At 39.2% G+C, this 12938-nt stretch overlaps 1 protein-coding gene across 1 annotated transcript in view; it reads right to left on the reverse strand.

Moving 5' to 3' along the window:
- The window catches only part of ANKRD26 (ankyrin repeat domain 26), a 76751-nt gene that overhangs the window by 7730 nt on the left and 56083 nt on the right, over positions 1-12938 (reverse strand). The window contains exons 33-38 of the mRNA XM_089524349.1: positions 11435-11569; positions 9932-10044; positions 7984-8125; positions 5871-6161; positions 5467-5702; positions 3274-3520 (exon numbers count right to left, since the gene is read on the reverse strand). Of these exons, the coding sequence (XP_089380475.1) occupies positions 3274-3520; positions 5467-5702; positions 5871-6161; positions 7984-8125; positions 9932-10044; positions 11435-11569 (1164 nt within the window). The remainder of the gene's footprint in view (positions 1-3273; positions 3521-5466; positions 5703-5870; positions 6162-7983; positions 8126-9931; positions 10045-11434; positions 11570-12938) is intronic.

Below are 12938 nucleotides of genomic sequence, written 5' to 3' on the forward strand. Positions count from 1 at the left end.
TCTGCGAAAATGGAGGGGTAACTATAGTTTACTATCAGACATGAAACTCTGGGTTGGAGCTACATACAGGTGTATGCAAATGGCCTGGCAAAAGCAGTCTTTTCCATCCTCTCCTACCCACAGCATCCACTTTAACCCTTCCAAGTAGCCTTCATGCTACCCAGAAAATTGCACAATGTACATGCTACCTGTGCATTGTGCAGATCAGCTTTCCCAATATGGTCTCCTTCAAATATTTTTTGTTTACAACACCCACTATCCCCAACTTGTTTTTAGATGGCCCCAAGTATATGACCAATGATCATGGATGATGGAACTATAGGCCAAAACATTAATCTTAATTTGTTGAATTTACCTTCCCCCCACCTAGTTAGCTGCTCAACTAACATTTGGCGCGTATCATGTGGATGAAGCCCAGTGCATGTTGTTTAGGAAAAATCATATGGAAAAACCTTCTGCATGAAATTTTCTGCCCTATTTTTGAGGATTCTGTTACTTTTGGTTGATAACCCAAGATAGGCTTTCATGTGCAGACAATGATAGGAGACACAAAAGACTGTCATGTCTTCAGTTACTGAATAGGATTTTTTTTTACTAATGGATAGCTATATAATTTGGTAGCTATTATTGTGTTATACCGATGAGCCTGAATATACTGAATCCTGAGACCAATAATCTGGCATTTCTCTTATCTCTTTTTTATCCTTACAATCGATGCCCTGATTTGTTGCAATTAGTGGTTACTGTTTGCTAGGTGATGAGATAGCTGCTCCTCTCACCTTTGAACTCACTGTTTCAGTATGGCATCCTTGACCAGCCACTTTGATGGCTTCACATTTCCTCCTCTGATTCCCGAGGCCAAGTTTTAACTGGTTTTAACCCCCCCTTCTTAATTTGAACTGATTTTGCTAACTCCTGTTCCTTCAATTTCATCTCTTACTTGTGTTCTCCCACTTTTTCATCTTTTATTCTTATTTCTTCTGTCTTGCTTTTTCTTGAAGTTAAAAATAGCTCTTTAAAACCTGTTTATATTTCCAATCATTTTCCCTCGCCAGAGACATGCTGGGTAGTGGCTATGTGAGTAGCTTCAGAATTTGTTCTCGTTTTGCCCAATCTGCTTGACCACTATCAGTGGGATGTTACTTGCCTCATTTTTCCCCCTGCGGTTTGTTTTCTTTCACCATCCTGGATTATTTGCTCCATGCTATTTCTTAATATCGTTATTTTACTTACTTTCTGTTTCTATTATCCTTACTATGCTTAGAAAATGCCACTGACTTGGCAGGGAAGGGATTCTATGTTGGGCTGGCAGACAGGTAGAATTAAAAACTGACTGGGAAGGGAAGGAGTTTTAACAAACATAATAAAAAAATTTTTTTTGACTCCTCCATGGTTGGTTGCCACATGGGCTTTAATCCATTACTGGTGGAGTGCTCCTATGTGCCATCCTGAATGTGCTCTGGTTTTTAGTTCAGAATTTAAAGAGACCATTCTAGATGCTGAACACTATCCCTCAAATAGAGTCAGCACTTTGGATAGATTCTTTAAAGCTCAGACTAATAATCAGAAAAGATACATCACCACCCCACTGTCAGAGCTACCAGCTATACTACTAGTTCTTCTTGACCTAAAACAACAGGCTAAGGCAAACTGCATTTTGAAGGCACAACATTAAGGCCAACAGCTTGTCAAGTCAGTGTCAACAGTACTGAAAAATTAGATGGGAGACATTTAGTCTTCCCTGTCAGAGAGCTCTAGTGCCCCATTCAACTACAGTTCCCAGAATTCCACAGTATTGAGCCACAACAGTTAAAGTGGTGTGAACCAGGATTATTTCTGCAATGTGGATACAGCCAAAGAGGAATAAGATAGAGACTTTTAAAAAAAAACTTAATAGATGAAAAAGAGAACCTTAAATATAAGCCTGAGGGAGAAAAGCAAGAATGACCTGACAAGGGCATGACAAGGGGAAAAAATTCAGGGAAGAGATAGAGCTCACTGTGCAATGCCCAAGTCATTTGATTTCTTGTTAAGCCATACAGAATGGCTCCTTCTCCACCAATAGAGAATTACTAAACTCACACTGTTTACCTATTTAAATAGCAAAATAAGTCCTACTGAAAATAAAACTTTTTTGGTGGGAGAAGAATGCAGATGCAGTTCAGACCACATTTTATGCTGAAAGTTTCAAATTGGGCATGTCACCCAAACAGATCTAAAAACAGAGACAGATTTTTACAATTAGAAAACCTTTGTCTAATATAAGCCATATGTGGCTCATAAAAACATAAGGAACACAGAATTCGAAAATGTTATCTGGACAAGCTATTTCAACAGTTATGTTGCTCATAACAACATAAGCTTGGCATTCCCATCACAGTGCCTTCGAGGATCCCTGCAACTCCTTATTTTCTGTGTGTGTTTTAAATGCTGACACTGCATGCCATTAAGCAAAGCACCAGCTTCTTGCACCATCTTTATTTCAAAGAATGCCTCATAGACAACAATAATATGAACTGCTGAAGTTCAAGCCTTCCTTTTGAAGTACTGTTGCCCCTCCTTTTTTGCAGACTTGAAGTCTGCGTCCCTTGGAAATATGTGAGGGGCAAACAAGGTGACATAATGGGGTGCACGCCCAAGGCATGTATGCAGTGGCGGCATGCTGGAGCACCGTCACTGGAGTCAACAGGGACTCCAGTATCGGCAATTTTCTGTTTTTGTAGGTGGTGGTGGTGGTGGGTCCAGAACAGATCCCGCACAAAAATGGAGGGGTGACTATATGCTCAGAAGCCAATGAAGAGGAAAAAGCTAAGTTAGGGAGCATTCAGAGATGGGAGACTAGAGGAAGTGGTGTGTTGTACATGTGTGGGTCTGTTGTCTAGTATTTATTTCTATGTGAGGTATGTGTATTAGCTGCTTTGTTTGTTTCTGCTTTTTCTGTGCAAGGTGTATTTTCCCTAGGATAAGTACGGGTATATATGTGTAATTTTGGTAATTACCAACCAAGAGTAGGTAGCAGTGTCTGAACTGCCCCCAGAGGCCTAACTATTGTAACACCGCCTTTAAAACTAATTTGTTAGGATGTATCGTTTGTCTTTGAAAAGAGGAATTGGTGTTATTCATTATTCCTTATGTTTGTATCTTAAAGGAGCAGCATAGGAGTGAAGTATTTTAAGGACTTAGCATTTGTTGAACTGATATGGCCGTTAAGGTGAACATGACCAAAGATCATAGCTTAAAAGGCAGCTTAGAATGATACTGGTGGTTACTAACCTTTGCCAAGTAAGTCTCCACTCTGTTTTTTGAGGTTAATGGGCTTCTGGTTGGGTTCACAAATTCTCCTCCAAGGCTAAGAGGTCTAGTTAATGCTAAATTGCAGCCAAGGTTTCCAAACTGAACAGTTTCTAAGACAGGACTTGTAGAAAGGTTTCCACCTAAAAAACCGTTGGCAAGTAATGATCTGCTCCTCTGGCGTTCATAGTAGAGTTCAGCATTGGCTTCTGATAGTTTCTCATTAGCTCTGTGAAAAATCCAACAGCAGATAAAAAGTTGATTGATACATCATTATAAAAGAATGGATACAACTTTTTAACTAGTGAGAGCCCACAACAAAATACTGTGTTGTATCTCCAACCTCCTTTTCCCTCAGAAGTGTTGTTGTCCAGGCTTCCAGTCAGCCAAGAACAAAGACCTTGTAATTCATTTCCAGATTCATGGAAATTTAAAGTTATACAATTCTCTTTGCTCAGATGAACATCCTTGCCTATAAGTTTATTAATCTCTCTTATCTCTTCACTTCTGAACACATGGACAATCCCACCACATATGCATGTAAAAACCCTTGGACTCATGGGATTTGAGTGTTTTTTTTCCATCTGTGGGGGATTCTGGAACTGGAGTATTCCAGATTTCATATTTCCAGATAAAGTAGATTCAACCTGTAATCCTAAAGCCATTCTGTTTTTTCCCTTTAATTTACAAACATATGCAACCAGGCAAACTGTCCAAGTATTCACTATCTTATGGGTGGCCCTATTTTGCTGCCCTTTTGATGGACGCAAGACTATCAAGTTCAGTAGTATAAGGGAAAAGTCAGAGGAATCCTTCTCCTAATGGAAAGGATAAATTACTCAATATTCTCTGTGTTACCAGGGCCACAGGAGATGGTTGTGATCTGGGACTAAATAAACTTCATGATCAGGGGATATTTTGAACCTGAATAGTTATATTCAGGGAAGGTGGATATATTTACCTCCCCTGGTCCCATGGATGGGAAAATCCATGGGATCAGGAGAGCTAAATATATCCACTTTCCCTGAATGGAACTATTCACATCTTATTTCTTGCCAGGGAGCTTGTTTAGGATTGAAGGAAACTCCTAATTAGTTCATCTCTGAGAAGGTCAAAATTGTTTAAAAACATTTTCTGGACTCAGAGTAAGTGTTATATTTGGGAAACACAGTCTTCACAGTGTGCATATTTCAACCTTTATCCTAACTTACAGTATACAGTAAGAACAAATAGAAAGTAAGATCAAGAAGAAACCATAGCTTTATCCTGTAAGTGACATGCTAAAGAATCTATGCCTCTTAAATTTTACATATCCACTAGCTGTTCTGCTTTCTCTCTCTCTCTCTCTCTCTCTCTCAAATAATAATATAGCGATTAGTATTTTTCTGTATGTCTGGAAAATCCTTCCAAGTGTGCAGAAACCTTTACTATAAGGATGGGCAATGATATGAAGAACAGAGGCCAAATCTCTTACCCCCCAACACCACACTAAGCCACTACAAATAATTTCCTCTACCATCACACTCAATATTGCAATAGGGACTGCAGAAGAAAAATAGGAGACATTTGGGGACATTTTTACACTTTGGGAGGCTTTCTGTAGGTGCAGGGATAAAAACTATTCAAATGTCACACCAAAATATTTTAAATGGGGAGAGAAGATCTGAAGGCTCTGGGGGACTGCTGGGGACTGGGGAGTTCAGAAACCACAAAAGTGTAGGTGAAGGGGCACACTATGCTCACTTCTGCATTACTTACTGAGTGGCATCATTTTACTTTCTATCTGATGGCACAGAAGTATCAAGTTCAGCATTAGATGATATGACTAGAATAAGAAATCCACAGACCATCAGTATACCTCACAATTTACATCTTTACTAAAAATAGGTGTAGTGTTAGTAGGGGTTTCTGTGCCCATGTTCTTTCACTAAACACATTATTGAAAATGCAGATTTTTTTCTTCCAAGAAACTGCTGCTATCAATATCTGGGAGATGCTTACAATGATTACAGTAGCTACAGATTTAGTTTTTGAAGTTGTTCAAGTAAATGTTTTGTGGTAAACATTTTCTTTCCTTTTCATGCTGGATATTAACTGACCTAACAGTGACAATGTGATAAAAGTGCAAAAAATGCAACAGGAAAGCAGACTTGTCAGGAGACTTCTTAGTCTTACCGATCCAATTTGCTTCTTAAAGACTTCCTCATTTTTAGTTCTTCTGAGTACAGCTCCTTATATCTTTCCAGTTCTGTGTGTGTGGACTCTTTTTGTAACATGTTATCTTGCTGACTGCTTTTCAGTTTTGTCAGCTCAGATTCCAAGTCTCTAATTCTGTTTTCCAGCTGACTTCTCAAGGAAGCATTGTTGGTAGCTCTTATCTGTTCCAAGGCTTCTTGTGAGGCTGCCTGTGTCTAGGACACAAAAACTTGTGTTATTACATTTAGAAGTTCTCTTCCTCAGGTTGAGTGTTAAAAAACACTAAAGGATAACAACAAAGCTTAATCAGTGTTAACTGATCTCTAGGCTCTGTAATCTGATGTATAAATGTAACCAATAATCTTAAACATATTAATGTTTACCTGCAAAAACAAATTGACTTCTTCCAGTTTTTGCCTTACTTCTTGTCTAGCTCGCTCTTCAATATCTCTCTTGTACTGTTCCATTTGGTTGAGGTCTATCACATTACCCTGTATGTGCTGTTTGAGGTTAACAATTTCTTCTTCCAGCTGCTGTTTGCTTCTCTCCAGTTTTTCATGATTCTTGTGAAGCATCTTCATAGAAGACAACTGTTCATAAAGTTCATGATTTGTAGACTCCAACTGAGTGCATCTTGTTGACTCGATCCCCAGGTTGTGAGACAGTTCATCAACCTGAACAAATGAGAAATACTGAACTGAAAACAGGGCTCTAATTCCTCTTTGGAATAAATCAAACCTATATAAAGGTCATGCAACAGTAAAATAATATCCCCTGCATCATATGGTGCTTCAGAACTGTTGTTTTCCCCCCCTCAAATGTATGTTTATCAATCAGTTAAAATCCAACTTTCACAATTAAGTAGCCCTCATTTTAATGGATAATGGAATTTATTGAAAATGGTATCCCTTCATTCACTAAAAGGGCTTGGATACAGACATAGTGATGGTAGTGGGAGATTTTAATTTATTTGTCATTTCTCTTGAAGCCACTTTCAGTCCTAGATTCCAGAGCAGATTTAGGGATGGGCATATGGGGAATGGTATAATGGTCTCCTACAACTTCTCTTTGTAGAAGTGTCTGATGACTGTAAACATCTTCTGTCAATCCAATATTTTTTATGGACTGTTTTTTACCTTTGCTTTAGAACCTCTTTAAAATGTTAAAATCAAAAAAGATAAATACAGTGCATCCTCGCCTTACGCGGGGGATCCGTTCCGGATCCCTCCGCGTAAGGCGAATTCCGCCTATGCTCGAGCCCCATTGGAAACAATGGAGGTTGTGTGCGGTGGTGCGGGTGTGCGCGGGGCGCAACGGGCGCGTGCCCATTCAATTGAATGGGACGTGCCACCCCTTCCGCCCCGCGCGCACGCCGCGGCTTGAGCACATATGCTCAAGGCCGCGTATGGCGCGGGCGCACTGTAGATATGGATATGTTAGGGATGTGGCATTCAGACAATGCATGCCCCGAACGCGGCTGGAAGCCACGCCAAGCAAGATGAACCAGGCCAAAAAGGAGCGGATATAATCTGCTCCTTCTGGCGGACTGGTTCAGGACCACAGTGGTGGCCTGGATCGATCACTGCAGTTCCAGTGCAATCCTTTTGGCCTGTCTGCTTCAGGCCTGAGTTGACAAAAAGCCCCCAAAGGAAGAAGCAAATTAAATTATATTGCATGCTCTTTCTTTATTATGGTAATGACCAGATGTTACTGTTATTGTTGTGCCTAGTGTTGACATGGTATTTGAGGCAGCCTGTAAAAGATGGTAAAGGAGTTATGGTATTTATTTATTTATTAAACAGATGGTAATGTTGCTGAGACTTAGGAGATGATTTCTTATAAAAGCTGCAACACTATTTTACCTATCTAAAGGACCTCTTCTGACAAGGAGAATAGGAGTACTGTCAGATTATGCAGGTAGTCTCAAGTGGGATAAAAAGCTCGAAGGAAATGGCATTGTGAGTTCTGTGATTCTTCTGAAGTGACTTTACTGATGACTGCAAATGGCAGTAGCATTTACTAAACATCATGAAAAACCGTGCTAAGAAAAGAAAGAGATGGTGCTCTTTTGCCTCATTCACATACCTGTCTTTGGGGTACACATGGAAGCCTAATGGATTGGAGCATCAGATCATTAAAAAAAAACCCAAACAAAAAAAACCCTTACTAATCATTGCTATGTGATTCACATGTTACTTGACCAAGGTTACCCAGTAGGTTTTCATGACTAAGCGGAGATTCGAATGCTGGTCTCCGAAGTCATGGACCAATGTTCAAACCACTATACCATGCTGGCTCTTCAAGTAGATCAGAACTGTTAACTTATTTAAAAAAGACTATTACAGAAATGATAGAACTATTATTTATTTATCTTATATCCCAGATTTCCCACTGTACAGGACAATGGTAGATCCTTTATATTTATACAAGGAAATAAGAGTTGTATTAATATAGTACTGTAATAGCATTAATGCAAAAGCTTGACCATACAGGTACCTTCTTTGTTAGCTTTCCAACTTCAATGTCGATTTCTGAATATCTTTTCTTTATTTCTCCATGGAAGTTAGACTGAGATAAACTCTCTCCATTCTCATACTCTTTTAGTTTCTTTTTAGTAGTTTTCAGAAGTTTTTTAATTCTGTGAAGTAAACATTATAAATATAAAGATAACACTGATGAAAAAAGTTGGATTAAGATATTACTTCAATTGTTTAAATATTCTACAGATTCTTTTTACTCCACTCACAAAGATGTCACTATGACTGAACAAAGAAGAAAATGTAGAGTAAGTTGTTCCTTTTAGAGGATACTATATTTACTAAACTATGGATACATAAGTTAGCGCAAATGCTAATGGACTTGATTATTTTCATACCATACGTAAATGTGCTAATTACCTAGTTAAGTACACATTCATTTGAATACTAAAGTAATTGAAGGGAGCTACAGCTAATCATTCTGTCCTTTGCCAATGACAATAAGGTTCACAAATGACAAGGAATAATTACACTCCCCAGTTCCCATAGTCTCTGATGCTGTCTCCTTCATCTTTACTTGCAACAGCAGCCTTGCTGCTTGCTAACAAGAGACCTGGATTCAATGTATGGGCATTACCTATCCTTGTGCTGTACACATCCACTACAGGTCAAGAGGATGCAGTACCTTAAAAGCCAGGAGAAGAACTTAAGATGCTATGGACCTGGCTTTTATATACATGACTGTTTTCAACATGATAATGCTAAATATATGTAAAATAGAGGATGCCTTACTGTTATTTTGCATACAATAAGGCGAGTAAGCCTTTTCAATAATGGAAACCCACTATCTAAAATATGCAGTCTGAGAGAGAAAAAACTTACGATACTCAACTATCAGCTGACCTCATGTATAAAGTCAAGGGTAGGTTTTGGGGCCAAGCCTATGTTTTTGATATGACCCACAGATAAATTGAGGAACACGTAACAAAGGATCTGAAGGATAAAGTAAAGGCAAACAGTGCCAAACAACTTACAAAATTCCAGCCGGCACACCTGTTTGTGCTCACACTAAAGGCTGTATGGATGAGGAGGGAACTATGGTAAATGATGGCTGTGCAGTGTGTGGGGGAGGCAACTAGGCAGTGGTGAGGCTAAGAAAACACACACATCAAAAAAAGGACGAAAAGGCAGAGCAAAGACTACATTAGCAGTGATTGTAGTTTTAACTTTAACATGGTAACTTTGCCTAATTATAACCTAGAAAAGTTTATTCAAATCCTTCAAAGCCCACTTTCTCTCAGCGCCCCTTTGAGGGGAAGAGCTTAGGAAGAACTGCCATTGTCTCTATTTTCCTGCCCAGGCATTCAAAAAGGTCAGAAGCGGTGCTGCAGAAGGAGTTGGTATTTCTTTTAGGTTCTTCCAGGACAGATTAAGCTATTGCCTTTCATCCCTCTACTCAGAGAAGGGGATGGTTCCTTTTTTGATAAGAGTTGAGTTAACCTGAGTTAGCGTGTCCATGGGTCACTGTAATTATAGTACTTTAATAATTACAGTGACCCATGGACACGTTAACTCAGGTTTTTTGGACTATTCTTTGACTAAAATTTTTAGACTTATACAGTAGGTGAGCTTCAGACACCTTCTTACAACTTTATTCTAAGTTCTTCACTACTTATTCAGGCCAAAGTCCAACTAGAATGAACACACTGCATCAACTGTTAAATGGTAAATCAACACCTCCATTAAATCCATTGTTTCAGACAGAAACTGTCAACTGGGATTAGGCTTATCCTTATATTGTATTATATTGTGGATGGACTTGATAGCATATATTGTATATAAACCATTTACTATTTACTCTAAATGGTAAACTACATATGTAATCTAACTATGCAAAAAAATAATACTGCATTTCTATAAAGAGAAACATTTCGTTATTATTTTTTGAACAATGACATTCTCCTTACCCACTGCATTCTTTTTGTAATTCACTGTTTCTCTTCATTTCTTGATCTAGCCGTGTTTCCACCGATTGTTTTAACTCTACTAACTTCTTTATTTTTTTCCTTTCATTCTCCAACTGATAAAAAGAATATGAAGGTTTACACAGCAATGTACATTTATCACCAAGGTTTAAAATATATCAACTGGGTGCATAGTTTTTGTATACCAAACACCAAAGAAAGAACATAACAGAAAATGTTAGGTGCTAACCCAGATTTGGACTGTTACTTCCTCAATCAGTCTGGCAATTGGAGAGTGGGGAAAAAACACGAATCAAGGAACATGACAGACATTCAGACTGGGTCAGCCAGAAAAATCAGCAGTAGCAGAACATGTTATAAACCATTCTGGGCATAAAATGCTATTTGAAAACACTGACAACTTTCTGTGGTCAGAATACACAGGGAAACCACTGAAATCCACAAGCACCTGGACATTGGATAACTTCAACAGGAAAGAAGAAACCCTCAAAGTTAGCAAAGTTTGGCTACCAGTTCTGAAATACACTAAAATCAAGACCCAGCAAATGCAAATGAAAACCACCCAGGGTCTGGGGTTTTCCCAGAAAACAATGGATCTCTAATTAAACAGACACAAATCCTCTTTGCATATCCTCCCATTCTGAGGCTTTGCCATTCAACAACAGAACAATAAACAGATTAACATGGAAATCACTTCTCCCAACCCAGGGTCACACATATATATACCCCACTCACTTTCATGCCAGCATTCTCTGAAGATACCAGCCACAGATGCTGGCGAAATGTCAGAAACAAACTCCTCTAGAACATGGCCACATAGCCCCAAACCCCACAAAAACTATTTTAAAAAAGCTTCACAGAATATCAGAAATTAGTAGAATTACAACCTCTTTTATTCATAAGTAAAATCATGAACCATCCTTGCCCCATTAAAACAAACAAACAAACAAACACAAAACCAATACCAAAACACTCTGGAAAAGACATTAATAAATGTGAAAACACAACTAATTTAAATGTAATAGAACTACGATAGTAACAACCTGGAGTTTGTTTGCCTTTAAAACTTTTTCCTTTCCCTTCTGAGCTGGTTACAGAGTACAGTGGTGCCTCGGGTTACGAAATTAATTCGTTCCGCTGTCAATTTCGTAACCCGAAAGGCTTTCTCAAGCCGAATCCCCATAGGCGCTAATGGGGAAAAGCCGCGATTCCGTGTGAAATCGCGCCGAAAAGCACCAAAAGTTTTTTCGTAACCCGAAAAAACTTTCTTAACCCGGAAAATTTTTTTTAAATTATTTTTTTTCGTATCCTGAAAATTTCGTAACCTGGGTATTTCGTATCCCGAGGTACCACTGTACACTCAGAGTATTAGCAAAGGAAAAATATTGATGATGTCACTGCCCCAGACATGAATAGGAACTGAAAAGGAAATGTGGATGCCCCCACCTCAATTAGGCATACATACTGCATTCCCGCAGGACTTACTTGAGCCATTAGTTCTGTCTTTTCCCTGTCAAGTTCAGTAAGGCGAACTCCAAGTTTTGATCTTGACTTCATTTCCTCTTCCCACATATTATGAGTACCTTGTGCAGTTGCTGAGAGCATAGTTTGCTTCTGGGCCTAAGAAAATTGCCTTTAGGTTACAAACAAAACAAAACAGAGGAAATCCTCAAAATAACTAGACAGAATTTACATAGAACTACAGAGATTAAAGGCCTGTTCTCCCTGGCCTTTTAAGATATCTGTTTTAATCCTTATGACACTTCAGGGGTTTTAACATTACCCCACCCAAATATTTTTGATTGGTAAACCCTTGGCTATGCTCGCTTATTTATCAGATTTTATTAGATTTTTGTTGCATTATTGTACAGTTGGCCCTTCCCTTATGCGGAGGATCCGTTCTGGACCCTGCCGTATAAGGGAAATACTGCGTAAACTCAAGCCCCATTAGAAACAATGGGGCTCATTCCCGCAGCGTGCACCCGGTGCATGACCCATTGTTTCTTACGGGGCGCAGGAGACGCCTTTCTAGTGCAGCTTCCAGCATATGCTGGAAGCTGCGTATGATGCAGGCGCACTGTATTGTTTTTAAAATGACTGCATGCCACCTAGACAACTTGTTTTCTAAGCAGCCAATAAATATGGTAAACAATAAATGACAAACTACTAGAAAGCTATAACTCTTAAGTCTTGTAGAAGGAGAAATGTAGGATATTAAATAGATAAATAAGGTATTGAGGGTGATGAGGGATCAAAAATTGCCTGGAAGTCATCTTCATCAAGACTGAACAGTCACTGTTTAAAATTACCTGTGTGTAGAGGAAGTAATTAGAGTTGGTAACATTATTACAAAACGTTAACAGGGCCAACCTATAATATACGTGTGATAAAAGCATATACGTGTGATAAAAACCTCCAAGGAAGGAGACTCCACTACCCTCTGAGTTAGTGTGTTCCACTGCCAACAGCCCTTACTGTCAGGAAGTTCCTCCTAATGTTGAGGTGGTATCTCTTTTCCTGTAGCTTGCATCCATTGCTCCGGGTCCTAGTCTCTGGAGCAGCAGAAAACAAGCTAACTCCCTCCTCAATGTGACATCCTTTCAAGTATTTAAACAGGGATATCATATCACCTCTTAACCTTCTCTTCTCCAGGCTAAACATACCCAACTCCCTAAGTCGTTCCTCATAGGGCATGGTTTCCAGACCCTTCACCATTTTACTCGCCCTCCTTTGGACACGCTCCAGTTTCTCAACATCCTTTTTAAACTGTAGGGCCCAGAACTGGACACAGTATTCCAGGTGGGGCCTGACCAAATCAGAATAGAGTGGCAGTATTACTTCCCTTGATCTAGACACTATACTTCTATTGATGTAGCCTAAAATCGCATTGGCCTTGTTAGCTGCCGCATCGCACTGTTGACTTATGTTCAACTTATGGTCTACTGGAACTCCTAGATCCCTTTCACATGTAGTTTCATTCAGCCAGGTA

The sequence above is a fragment of the Sceloporus occidentalis genome, unplaced genomic scaffold, assembly GCF_023333645.1.
Source record: "Sceloporus occidentalis isolate IW3139 unplaced genomic scaffold, rSceOcc1.0.p SCAF_5, whole genome shotgun sequence".
Lineage (NCBI taxonomy): Eukaryota > Metazoa > Chordata > Lepidosauria > Squamata > Phrynosomatidae > Sceloporus > Sceloporus occidentalis.